Below are 12,180 nucleotides of genomic sequence, written 5' to 3' on the forward strand. Positions count from 1 at the left end.
AAAATTGTTTTCATTTGTACTTTACAATTTTTCTACTATTATGAATTGTAATGTAAATAATATTTGGTATTCAGGATATCTGATAATATCTGACTGTGAAAGGGTCAGTCAATCTCCAGAAGGGTTGCAGCCCACAGGTTGAGAACCACTGCGGTAGAAGGTGGAATTGTAGGCTTATGCCACCATATCCCTCACTTTAATTCCAGGCAGCTGAGTTTTTGTAATAAGTTTGGAATTTGATTCTGAACTCAGTTTGGGTTTATACCTTTGTAACAAAAGAATTCCAGGGACTTGATTAAATACCAAAGAAGGGATCTGAGAAATTGCTTTCATTTATTGATTGTCTATTTTGTGTTCTGGCTATACAATTTAGTCACAGAATCTCAATATCCTGCAAAGTAAGAAGTAGTTCTTACTAGTTCTTACATAAAAAGGCGGTTAGATGTCTGGAATGGTGTTTTCTATATTTAATTAAGAAATAGAACCCTTTCCTAGCATGGTGGTACTAGCATGTAATCACAACATTCTAGAGGCTGAACCAGAAGATTCGTTGGTTTGAGACCAGACTGGAGCTATGCGATAGTTAGGCTATGTCTCAAAAAAAAAAAAAAAAAAAAAAAAAAAAAAAAAAAAATCAGAAACAACAACAACAAAATAAACTATAAAAATGGAAAAGAGTAGGCTAGCCTGTTCTACATAGCAAGTCCAGGACAGCAAAGGCCACATAGAGAGACCCTGACTTAAAAAGAGAAAATATTTTGTGGGTGGGAGTTGTTAGGGTTGTCTTTGTTTGAGCTTTTGTTTGTTTTTTTTTTTTTTTTTTTTTTTTTTTGAGACAAGGATCACTCTGTAGCCCAAGCTGGCCCAGAGCTTACTGTGTAAGGCTAATCTTCAACCTTGAGCAGTTGCTTCAGCCTCCTGAGCATTGGGACATAGGCTTGAGCCACTATGTCTGGATTTTATTGTTTTAGGATTTAAAAAAAAATGTGTGTCTGTGCACACATGCATGTGTGTGTACATGTCTGTGTATCATGTGTGTGCCATGTGCCTACTGAGTCCAGAGAGGGCATAGGGTCTTGTGGAGATGAAATTAGAAGTGGTTGTAAGGTTTCTGAAAAGGCTTTTGGGAACTAAACTCTAGCTCTCTGTAAGAGCAGCACTTGTGACCGCTGAACCATCTCACCAGCTCCAGTTTTTTTCCCTGAAGGTTTGTTTTTATGTGTGTGTATCTTTGTATGCCACATGCATGTGGGTTTTTATGGAGGCCAAAAGAGGTGTCGGATCCCCTGGAGCTGAAGTTTTAAGCAGTTGTGAGCCACTCAAAGTGGGTGCTGGGAACCAAACCCCAGTCCTCTTAAAGAGCCCCAAACTTATGTTAAGCCATCTCTTTAGTGCCCGGAGATAGGTTTTGAGATAAAGTCTTAATGTAGCCCAGACTGAAACTTAGTGGTTGTGTAAGTGGCTGCTGCTGCTGCCCCCTCCTCAACCTCCTCCGCCACTGCCGCTGCCTCCGCCTCTCCCTAGTGCTGGAATTGCAAGTTTAGGCCACTATGTCCCATCTTAAGCAGATTATTTAATCTAGACTCCTTCTCATGGAAGTCTCTCTGGACACTAAGTTAAAACAACACTCAGCTTTTGTCTTTAAGTTGAAAAGAGGTGACAGCAAACTCCATTCCTTAGTTCCTCTAGGCCTGTGTCTGTAACCTGTTACAAACCTTGTTGCCTTAGTGCCATGCTTATGATACAGCTTGTGTTATCATTAGAGTGTGAAATCCAAAGAAGAGGGAACAGTAAGTTCTGCAGAGCAGCCCATCGCCCTGAGAACAGGGCTACGAGAGTTGTGAGGGTACCTTCAGGGGTTTTCTTGTCTTGGTGCATAGTTGGAGCGCTTGCACCTGGCACCAGTGATGGTTTTTAAGCTGCTGCTCTTAGTCATACTGTTTCTCTTCCTGTGTTTTGTCGATTCTTGTAGAACAATTGAGAAAACTGTCTGTTAAAGGAGATGAATTATTTTAAACAGTCTGAATAAATGACATGTATATCAGTTCAAAGCCCAGGTTGTTGGTTTTTTACTTTTTTAATCCTATTCCTTTGCCGTCTCTCCTCCGTAGAGAAGAATTATTGCAGGTCTCTAAAAATCAACTCAAGCTCATACCGAGTTTTTTGGGAATTAAAAAAAAAAATCAAGAGTTGAACTTTTAATATTTTTACTCTCTGATATTGTTGTTTTAAAGACAAATTAGGAAGCTGTTATAAGATACTTTGGCACATATACAGAGTACTCAATAAGTAAGTATTGAATGTCAGACTTCTTTTTAATTACATCATTGAGTATGAAAGTCAGAGTGCTTTACCTCTGACTCACTGTCCCCAAGGAGCTGTGGTCTTTGGAGATTTTTCATTCATTGTCAGCCAAGCTGTCCAATTTTTATCCCACAAAAGGCCTTGCTTTTGGCACTATAGTGAAATAGACAAAGGACTATGATGGTTAGTCCAACAGACATCACTGTCAGTGAAAGCAAGAGGGAAAACGTGAGCAGAATTACAGAAGCCAAAGTCTTACTGTTGGAGATCCTTAGGGGAAGTGAAGTTGGATTGTAAGTACCTTAAGGATGCCAGGGAAACTTGTGAGATCAGGCGAATACTCATGTTTATTTAAAGTGGGTGATAGGGTTAGGAAGATTGTTTCACTTGTTATCTTGAATATTTTAGACATTACAGTAGACTTTAGCAGTGCAGTGCTAAGTAAGATCTGGCAGGCAAGGGAGATTAATTTCAAAATGGGGCCTCATGCCCAGTGTGTTCGAATATACTTGTAATCTAGCTTTCAGCTGGAACAGGTAGAATGATTGAATTCAAGGCCAGCTGGAGTTTCTTTAGGGAAATAAGCTGGGTGTGGCATACACCTTTAATCCCAGAGAGGCAGAGAGAAGCAGAGACAGGAAGATCTTTGTGAGTTGGCCAGCCTGGTCTATTCTACATAGTGAGTTCCAGTTCCAGGCCAGCCAGGGTTACACAATAAAACCTTGTCTCAAAATAACCAGATAGATAGATAGACAGATAGAAAGGAAAGAAGAAAGATAAAAGTAAAAAAAAAAAAAAAAAAAAAAAAAAAAAGGAAGTGAAACCTAAGATCTAGAGAGAGGAAAATTGTATAGGCAGGTGTTAGAATGATTCAGGTAAAAGTTAAAGTTAGGTGGGTGTATTTGTTTGGTTAGTGAATATTTATTTATTAAAATCAGCAGTATAATTTAGTAAAGTGGTTAGGGAAGAGTGGAAACTGAGATCAGTCCTCCATACCTGTAGAGAAAGAGAGGTGGCTTTGTTTTATAATAGGAACGAATTGTTGGAGTTGCTGGCATAGTGTCTGTGAGGTGGTGGGATATTAGCACAGAGATACCCAAGCTGAAGATGGTAGGCACATGTATGCATACGTGGAAGCTGAAGAGAATTTGGGACAATGGGGGATTGAGAGTAGAGAGTCTGTGGTTGTAGGTTTGTTCATAGGTATCGTTTAGTTAATCTTAGGCAAATCTCTTGCTGAAGTGTTTTGTTTTGTTTGTTTAGTTTTAGTTAGTGTAAAACGGATGACATGGGACAGTGGTGAACTTTGACCAGTATAATTTTATCAAAACAGTGACTCCTGTTACTTCACCAGATTCTATCATGTACTTTAAATCTGTAAACTGCATTACACACACAAGCAGAATATTTTGTCTATAGCAATCATTAAGGGTACCTGGGTTGGAAAGCCATTCTCTGCTTCTGTTAAGAAAATTCCCCACCCTTGTGATACGGAACCATTTAAATGTAAAAACTCAAGCTTCAGAATGCCCCTAATGTCTTCTAGTCATTAGTTTTCAGAAATAAGTAGCCCTTCCATCTCCAGAAAAGTGTGTCAGTGTCTTCCCTACTGGTTAAGGATTAAAAGGGCATTTTTGCCTAACCTTACAAAGGAATTGAACAACAAAAGTGTGAACAGTCTGGTGTCTTCAAGTTCAAGGGAAAAGATCACTTTTTAAAAAAGATTTTATTATGTGTATGAGTGTTTTGCCTATGTGTATGTATGTGCCTGGTGCTCACAGATGTCAGATGAGGGCTTTGGATCCCCTGTAACTACTGGGGTTACAGATGGTTATGTGTCACTTGAGGTGCTCTGCAATAACAAGTGCCTTTTTGTTTGTGTTTTTGGTTTTTAAGACAGGGTTTCTCTGTGTAGCCCTGTCCTGAACTTGCTCTGTAGGTAGGCTGGTCCTGAACTGAGAAGAGATCCGCCTGCCTCTGCCTCCAAAGTGCTGGAATTAAAGGCCTGTGCCACCACCACCTGGCTAACAAGTGCTCTTCACCACTGAGCCATCTCTCCTGGCTCAAAAGAAAACACTTTTGAGATTTAGTTCTTCAGGATTTTCAGCAAAATGTGGCTTTTATTCTTTTTGTTTATATTTTTGGTCACAAATCTAGTTTGGCCCTTATATTTTTAAAATTCTGTGAGGTTAATAGAATATTTGAATTGACTATACAATAAAGGAGTTTATAGGGTAGGAGTGCAGAAGGACCACAGTGGCTCAATACTATATCTGTCTTCTTAGTCTCATCTTGCCTTGTCTGTCTTTTTAAGATCTAGCAGTAGGGGGCTGGAGAGATGGCACAGAGGTTAAGAGCACTGGCTGTTTTTCCAAAGGTCCTGAGTTCAATTCCCAGCAACCATGGTGGCTCATAATCATCTATAGTGACATCTGTTGTCCTCTTCTGGTGTGTGGGTGTTCATTCAGGCAGAGCACTGTATACATAATAAATAGGTCTTTTAAAAAAAGATTTAGCAATAGTAGAACTTGAAAAATAATGAGGGTCATATGCTAATAATTCTTAGCAAAAATTGTAATTTTCTGTTTTGGAATTTACATGTCTGTAAATTCTTGAGTCTAAAGGATGCTATTGAAGTGTAAAGTGTAGTGAAGTTCTTACACAGGGCAGGACTTCGTTGTGTGGGGCTCTAGACCCTGACCTTCCCCCAATGCATCCTTACAGAAGTCTTTGCTTCCTCAATGGTATGAAGGTCTTGTGACTTCTTCGCTGTGTTGTATTAGGAAGCAGTGGCTTAATGTTAGAAGGATTATTTTGAACAGAGTAGTTTTCGAGGGAAAAGAATTGTTGAAGAGAATGAATGAAATGTAGCAGAGTGGACCATTTGTGGCAGATGGGTCTTGATTTGTTGAGGTCTTAGATGACTGGTATACTGCCTTTGTTGCCAAACAAGGGAAGTCTTCTGGGGCTCACCCATTATGTAACCTTTCTACGGAACAAAATCAGTAGTTTAGCATTCTGCCTTACTAGCTTCTCCTGTCTTCCCTTCCATCACATATTTCCTATCCTTCATTCTTTTATTCACTACCTTTAAGCTCCTAGAGAAATCTATTACTTAGTTAGTTATTTCGACAGTTCTACCAGTTTTTGTTTGTTTTCATGAATTGGGATCAATACATACCCTGGCTGTTCTGGAACTTGCTAGGTATAGACCAGGCTGGTGTCATAACTTGCAGATATCTTCCCACCTCTTCTTACTGAATGCTGGTATAGCAGATGTGAGCCAAGGTGTTCAGTGTCCATCTTCATATTTTAGAATGGATGGTCTTTATAGTTAAAAGACAGTAGATAACGAAGCCTGTAATCATGTGAAAAAAAAAAAAAAAACAAAACTTGAGTACAGATTAGTCAAGACTAGGACAGATCAAAATAAACAGTGGTCTGTGAATTATAGAATAATATATAATGCATTGGTGTTTCTTGCCTAAAATACTTAGGAATTTTCACACACTCCTCTCCCCCCCCCCCCCCCCGTGCGTATTGCTTTTTTCACTATAGCAAGTTTCTATATTCACTATGGCAAGAAATTGGATTCAACCTAGTTGTCCCTTAACAGGTAAATGGATAATGAAAATTGGTACATATATAAAATGGAATTTTATGTATAGTAGTAATCAGGGCAACACAATCTCAGAAAGGAGGAATCCATGTATCCCCTCTTGTAGTTCTTGGCCTATAATGTGTGTATGTGCATATACACATAATGTACATATGGGTATAATATAACATGTAGGAGATCAGGAAGGGAAAATTCGTGATGAGGTGATGAGAAAGGATGGAATTCAAGTAACGGACACATGAGTTATGGAAAAAGATATAAAGATAATGGTTTTTCTAGTTTTAATTCATGGGTTTTCTTTTGTGTCATGAATAAGCACATAAAAACATAATAGGTTGTAAAAGTATAAATCGAAAGTGAACCTCACAGCTTCAACATGGCTACTCTAAGAAGTTCATTGAGACAGATAGACTTCAGGTCTGTTTAATCTTGCTGTGTGGTAGTTTTTATTTGCAAGTTCTTTACAGTAAATTTTTAATTAAAAAAACAGTAGCTTAGAATGTAAAATATACATTGTATTTTACATTTGTTTGTTATGTGTTACCACTGCGTTATCGTGGATGGTCTGTTACTTGCTGTGTTGTCAAGACTCACCTCAAATTTGTGGCAATTCTTCTGCCTCAGCCTCATGAATACTGAGATTACAGGCACGAGCCAGAATTCCTGGTATCAGTTTACCATTTAAAGTGTGTACGTTTCAGTGTTGTGTAGCCATCACTACTGTTTACAGAACATTTAACCATCTTAAACAGAAACTTTGTCCATTAAATCACAATTCCCAGCCCCTCATAATCCCTGTTCTGAATTTTCTCTCTTCTAGGCACTTGATGTAAGTGGAATCATACTATTGTCCTTTTATATCAGACTTAGTTCCTTTAGTGTAATGTTTTTATGGTTTACTGTAGCATCTGTTAAAATTGCATTCATCCTTACAGTAAAACAATATTCTGTTGTCTGTACATGGATGGCTATTTCGTTGTTTTTACCTCTTGGCTATTTCATTTACTGCTTCTATGAATGTGGGAGTACACATTTGTTTGTATGTTTACTGCTGGATTATGTGATAATTCGTTGACTTTTTGAGAAACTACCAGATTCTCCCTTACCATCTGTATTATTCTACATCTCTACCAGCAAGCAGTTCATGAGGGTTCTGATTATTCCTGTCCTCTTCAACACTTGTTATTTTCCATTTTTTAGATAATAGCTATCCTATTGGGTGTGTCAGAATTTTTAAACATTGCTCTGATGATGTTGAGTGACTCAGGAAGTAGTTTTACTACTTAGTGTGAGGAGCTATTTTCAAGTTACTAAAATGAGTCCGTGGCGTAAACCACTGTAATAAAAAGGAATTCTGTCACTGGTAGTATATGCTTACTTATTCATAAGATATTTCATTTATAAAGAGGGTTTTTGTGTATGTATTCTTTTCCTTAGACTTTTTGTTTTGTTTTATTTTGTTTACAGGTTTCTTTTTTTTTTTTAATTGCACTTTATTCACTTTGTATCCCCCCATTGTTTTGTTTGTTTTTAAGACAGGGTTTCTCTCTGTAACAGCCTTGGCTGTCCTGGAACTCACTTTGTAGACCAGCTAGCCACAAACTCACAGAGACCCACCTGCTTCTGCCTCCCAAGTGCTAGGATTAAAGGCATGTGTCACCATGCCTGGCTTCCTTTTCTTTTTATGTTGAGAGAGAGAGACAGAGACACAGAGACAGACTCACAGACTGACTGAGACTGACTTACTATGTAGCCCAGATTAGCCTGGAATTTGAGCAACTATCCCTCTGCCTCAGTCCCCAAGTGCTGGGGATTATTGGCATGAGCCACCATGGTTCAATTAGTCTATAAAGAGGCTTCTCTATTTCTTGATGTGACTAGGTGACAGGGAGTAAGCCAAACTTTCAGGGGCTTACCAGTTAACTCTTGGATTTTGCTTTTGAAGTCATTTATGATGAATGGTTTACACAGTGCTAGGGATAAGCTTTGGTAAGCTATCCTATGACTGTGTGTCCTGTCTTGCTTTAGCTGTTGCCTTCTCTGACATACATAGCAAGCCTTAGCATATACTCAGAGAACCAAAAACCTGAGAGCAGGACTTGACAGGGCTTTGAAAGAGATTGGAACTATCTTTTTTTGTGTATTGTTGCTGCTCAACATTACTGACCCCACCTCCATACCTCAGAGAGCTGGCTCCCTAGTGCAGAATTTTGATACCTAGAAAATGTTGCTGAATATTTTTTTTTTAAGTCCGGGTACAGAAACTATTGGCAAATATTCTGATGGTTCAGTTTTCTCTTCCCTGATAAACACAACAGCTGCCTTGAGAACTGGTGAGCTAGTGCTGTAAGCAAAAGAAAGAGTGACTGGGAAACTTTAACCTCTTGTTTGTCTTTTATCTGGAAAAAGCAGTTTTTGAGGCAGGGAGGAAGATTTCATTAATAACTTCAGGAAGTGGCACATACTGTGTTCAACTATTGAGATTTACAGTGTATAGCAACTCCTTAAAGTTCTGAGGAATCCAGCAGTGATGGCAGTAGGTGTGTCTGTTCAGTGTTTCCCCAACTGTAACAGTCCTTTGGTTGAATAACTAGACCTGTAACAAGTATTTTTAGTCACATTTTGGGAAATTACAACACTTGCTTTTGGTGTATTTTGATGCCAAAACTTTGAATATTTTTGAGGCCAATGAAGTTAAAGGTTCCCTGAATGCAAGTTGTTAGACCTTCCTCCTTAGTGTTATTCTGCTAAGTACCCGGGGTTTTAAAAGACTGGACAGGTACTAATGTCCCTTTTGTATATACTGCTCATTAGAGGATACAGTTTAGAGCAGTGTCTCATTATGGGAGATGCTGTGTGGTGGTAATTGCTATAGAATAGATACCTTTATCTTTCACTCTTGTTACACAATTAAGGAAGAATAACTACATTACAGATCTAAGAAAATAAGACATTATTTTATTTAAAGACAAGGTCTTGCTGTGTAGCCTTGGCAGGCCTGGAACTCACTATGTAGACCTGCTGGCTTTGAACTTAAAGAATCTGTCTCCTAAGAGTTGGTATTAAAACTGTGTGCACCATGTCCTTTTAATTTTTTTTAATTATTACTGTGCAAGTGTGTGTATATTTATATTCATGGTAGAATGTACATGTGGATGTTGGAGAACAACTTTGTGTAGTCAGTTCTTTCCTTCAACCTTTATGTGGGTTCTGGGGTTGGATCTCAGGCTTCAGAATCAGGTGCCTTTGCCCACTGAAGTATCTAGTCAGCCCTTTACTTTGTCTTTAAAGTTAGCTTGCAAAGTAATGGGCATCATTAAACCACTTTTGTACATATGTGTAACTTTGTTCCTATCTATTTTTCCCAGTGTTCTACCCTGTTTCTGCCTCTAAATAGTGCCCCCTTCTGCTTTCATGCCATGTATTCCATTGCCTTTTTTTCCTACCTCTCCCTCTCTCTCTGAGTTTTGCTATGTATGCCTCCCAGGCTGGCTTGAATTCACCACCCTCTGCTTCAGGTTTTCTGGGTAACTGGCAATACAGACATGACATCACACCAATTAGATGTTTTTTTTTGTTTCCTTTTTTCTTTTTCCTTTTAGAGATGAAAAAAAAAAAATGAGGCCTAAAACTGTTGTTATCCAGTGCTGTGTAATGTGCAAGTGAAAACTGTGATTAACCAAGCCTTCCCTTTTCTGGCTTCTTTGCTAGATCAGGCTCTTAGGGTAGTATCATTAGTAGACACCAGTAAGTATGTGTTGACTGGGACCTCATTTCTTGCCACAAACCCTGGTACTCATAATGTTAAATTTTAGGTTTTAGAAAGTAATAGTCCCATATTCTGGTTATGTGGACTACCAGGATTTTACTAGTCCATTTGATTGAGTGTATGAAGGAGTGCATGGTGTGAAGGAGTTGCCTTCTTGGAACTAAGTAATAGGTCTAGAAAAGATGATGTGACTTTCTTCTCACAGGAATCAGGGGAGAGTAGGACTAGGCTGCATAACTGTAGGACCTCAATCATTTTTACCTGAAAAAAAGCTTGTCTGTCAGGTGTGTGCATAATCTTTTATCTCCTTAGACCAGTGGTTCTTATCCTTCCTAATGCTGTGACCATTTAATCAGTTCCTCATGTTGGTGACCCCCACCATATAATTATTTTTGTTGCTACTTTCTAACTGTAATTTTGCAACGGTTATGAATAGTTTTGTTTTTGGTTGGTTGGTTTGAGGTTTTTGTAACAGCTCTGGCTGTCCTGGAATTCTGTAGACCAGGCTGGTCTGGAACTCACAAAGATCCACCTGCCTCTGCCTCCCTAGTGCTGGGATTGAAGGTGTGTGCCACCACCGTCCAGCTCTGTTATGTATTGTAATGTAAACATTTTTGGAGATAGGCCAAAGGCATCGAAATTTGAGAACCTCTGCTTTAGCTTGTTGCAGTGGACTGAAAGGCATTGTTGACTCTGTTTCTGTGCCTACTCTGCCAGTCTTTTATCAGCTGGACCGGTATATGTAGGACTAAGAGCCAACAATGGAAGGGCCAGTAGACATCCAGGAAATACAAATGGCTGTCAGTTCATTAGTTCATAAGAAGAACAATTTGAATCCCTTCTCCACTCTCATTTGTTCAAGCAATCAACTTTGAAATTGGAACGGTGTACCACTCTTATACCCTAATCTGTTGAATGTGAGAACTTCAGAAAGCAGTTGAATTCAAGGAGTGATGCCTTGTTTTCTTTTTAAAGATGTGACATTGTACCTGGACTGAATGAGAGCAAGACCAGGACACTGGTTCTTAGCCCCTAGGGAGACCAGAAGTACACTGCTGAACACCACTCCTTCAGTGTATGTTCTAGTGGTGAGGTTAGGGCCTGTGATTCTGCATTTCTAATGCATCCAGGTCGATGTTGATGGTCTAGGATTATTCAAGAATCACTTTTTGGAGAGGATGAAGGTGGATGTAGCTTTTCAGTTCTTCTCCATTAAGGTCTTCATAAGCAAAGAAAACAAGACTCCACCTCTTCAAGACTTCATGCCAGGTGATTACAGTCAGCTTAACTCCAACCTTAGACATACTGAGCAGGGTAGTTCTTGTCCCATTTACCATATGCATACCATTTAAAATGGAGTGACTTTTTCTTTCTTTGGAGGTAATAGTTTAGAGTATACTGCATGAGGGCACTGGTAGTCTAAAACAGTAATTTTTAAAGGATACCTTTTAGTATGTGTATAGAAATCGAAGGATGATGTTGATGAAGTTACAGATGTATTTAATGTAGAGGATATGTTAAAATCTCTTGCCATTTATTCATGACAGTTTAGCACTACCAGAGATATAACCTGTAGATCACTTTTGAAGTCATGATTATACAGTAAAATGTTAAGATTAGTTTCTTTACAAAAATGATAAACGGAATGAAAGCCTGACTTTAAGATTAATATATCTTTCAAATCATAGCTAAGATGAGAATATAGTGAAGTATTTTAAAAACACTTACCAATTTATTTCTTTTCTTGCTTACTTATTTGATACAGAGTCTTTCTGAGTAGCTTGGGCTGGCCTAAAACTTGCTCTGTAGCTCAGGATAGCCCAACCTTGTGATCTTCCTGTCTCATCTCTATAGAGTTGTGAGATTACAGGTGCATGCCATTGTTTTTAGCTGAAAAATGATTATTGACCAATGTCATTTCAGAAATAAACAATGTTAAAGGGTCTATTTCAGAATAGTTGATATTACAACATGACTAAATTCTTGAAAATTCAACTGTAAGACTTACTTAAAACACAGTATTCTTTATTAATGTTCTTTTGAAAGGTCAACGTGTTTTCAATGGAGCTCAGTGAAGTTACTTTCTGTTATTTGACAGAACCGCAAAATTATTTTTTTAAAAAAGTGGTGACCCAAGCAATTGAACTGAAGGTATTCTTGGAAAGCCTGCTATTTATTGTGAAAATCATCTTTGATATTGGAATTAAAAGTAAAGCTGGAAAGGAATTCACAAACAAGAAAAAGAAGAAGTTTGGAATTGGACTCGCAGGATCTGGGCTTGGAAATGCCTCAGGTAAACCCCATGTGGGAAAGTGTGCAGTGTGACTCTGGTGATAGGAAGGACACGGTGTTGCTTCAGGGAGCCTTCTGCATCTTAACACAGCTTGGCACACTAGCTTCAAACACAGCTTATTTCTGCCTTCATCTAGATATGAATATGTGCTTTTTGGTTTCCTCATTTGATGTAGCCTTGAGGATTTCAGTGAGC

At 38.6% G+C, this 12,180-nt stretch overlaps 1 protein-coding gene across 5 annotated transcripts in view; it reads left to right on the top strand.

Moving 5' to 3' along the window:
• The window catches only part of Crebrf (CREB3 regulatory factor), a 71,052-nt gene that overhangs the window by 23,279 nt on the left and 35,593 nt on the right, over window positions 1-12,180 (top strand). For 2 of the 5 annotated variants that reach the window (XM_060363885.1, XM_021635612.2), the window contains exon 2: window positions 11,791-11,985. In XM_060363885.1, the coding sequence (XP_060219868.1) occupies window positions 11,977-11,985 (9 nt within the window). In that variant the 5' untranslated portion in view covers window positions 11,791-11,976. Of the gene's footprint in view, window positions 1-6,871; window positions 10,962-11,738; window positions 11,986-12,180 lie in introns of those variants that run through there. The other 3 variants (XM_021635615.2, XM_021635616.2, XM_021635613.2) reach the window with 3 other exon arrangements.

The sequence above is a fragment of the Meriones unguiculatus genome, chromosome 11, assembly GCF_030254825.1.
Source record: "Meriones unguiculatus strain TT.TT164.6M chromosome 11, Bangor_MerUng_6.1, whole genome shotgun sequence".
Classification (NCBI taxonomy): domain Eukaryota; kingdom Metazoa; phylum Chordata; class Mammalia; order Rodentia; family Muridae; genus Meriones; species Meriones unguiculatus.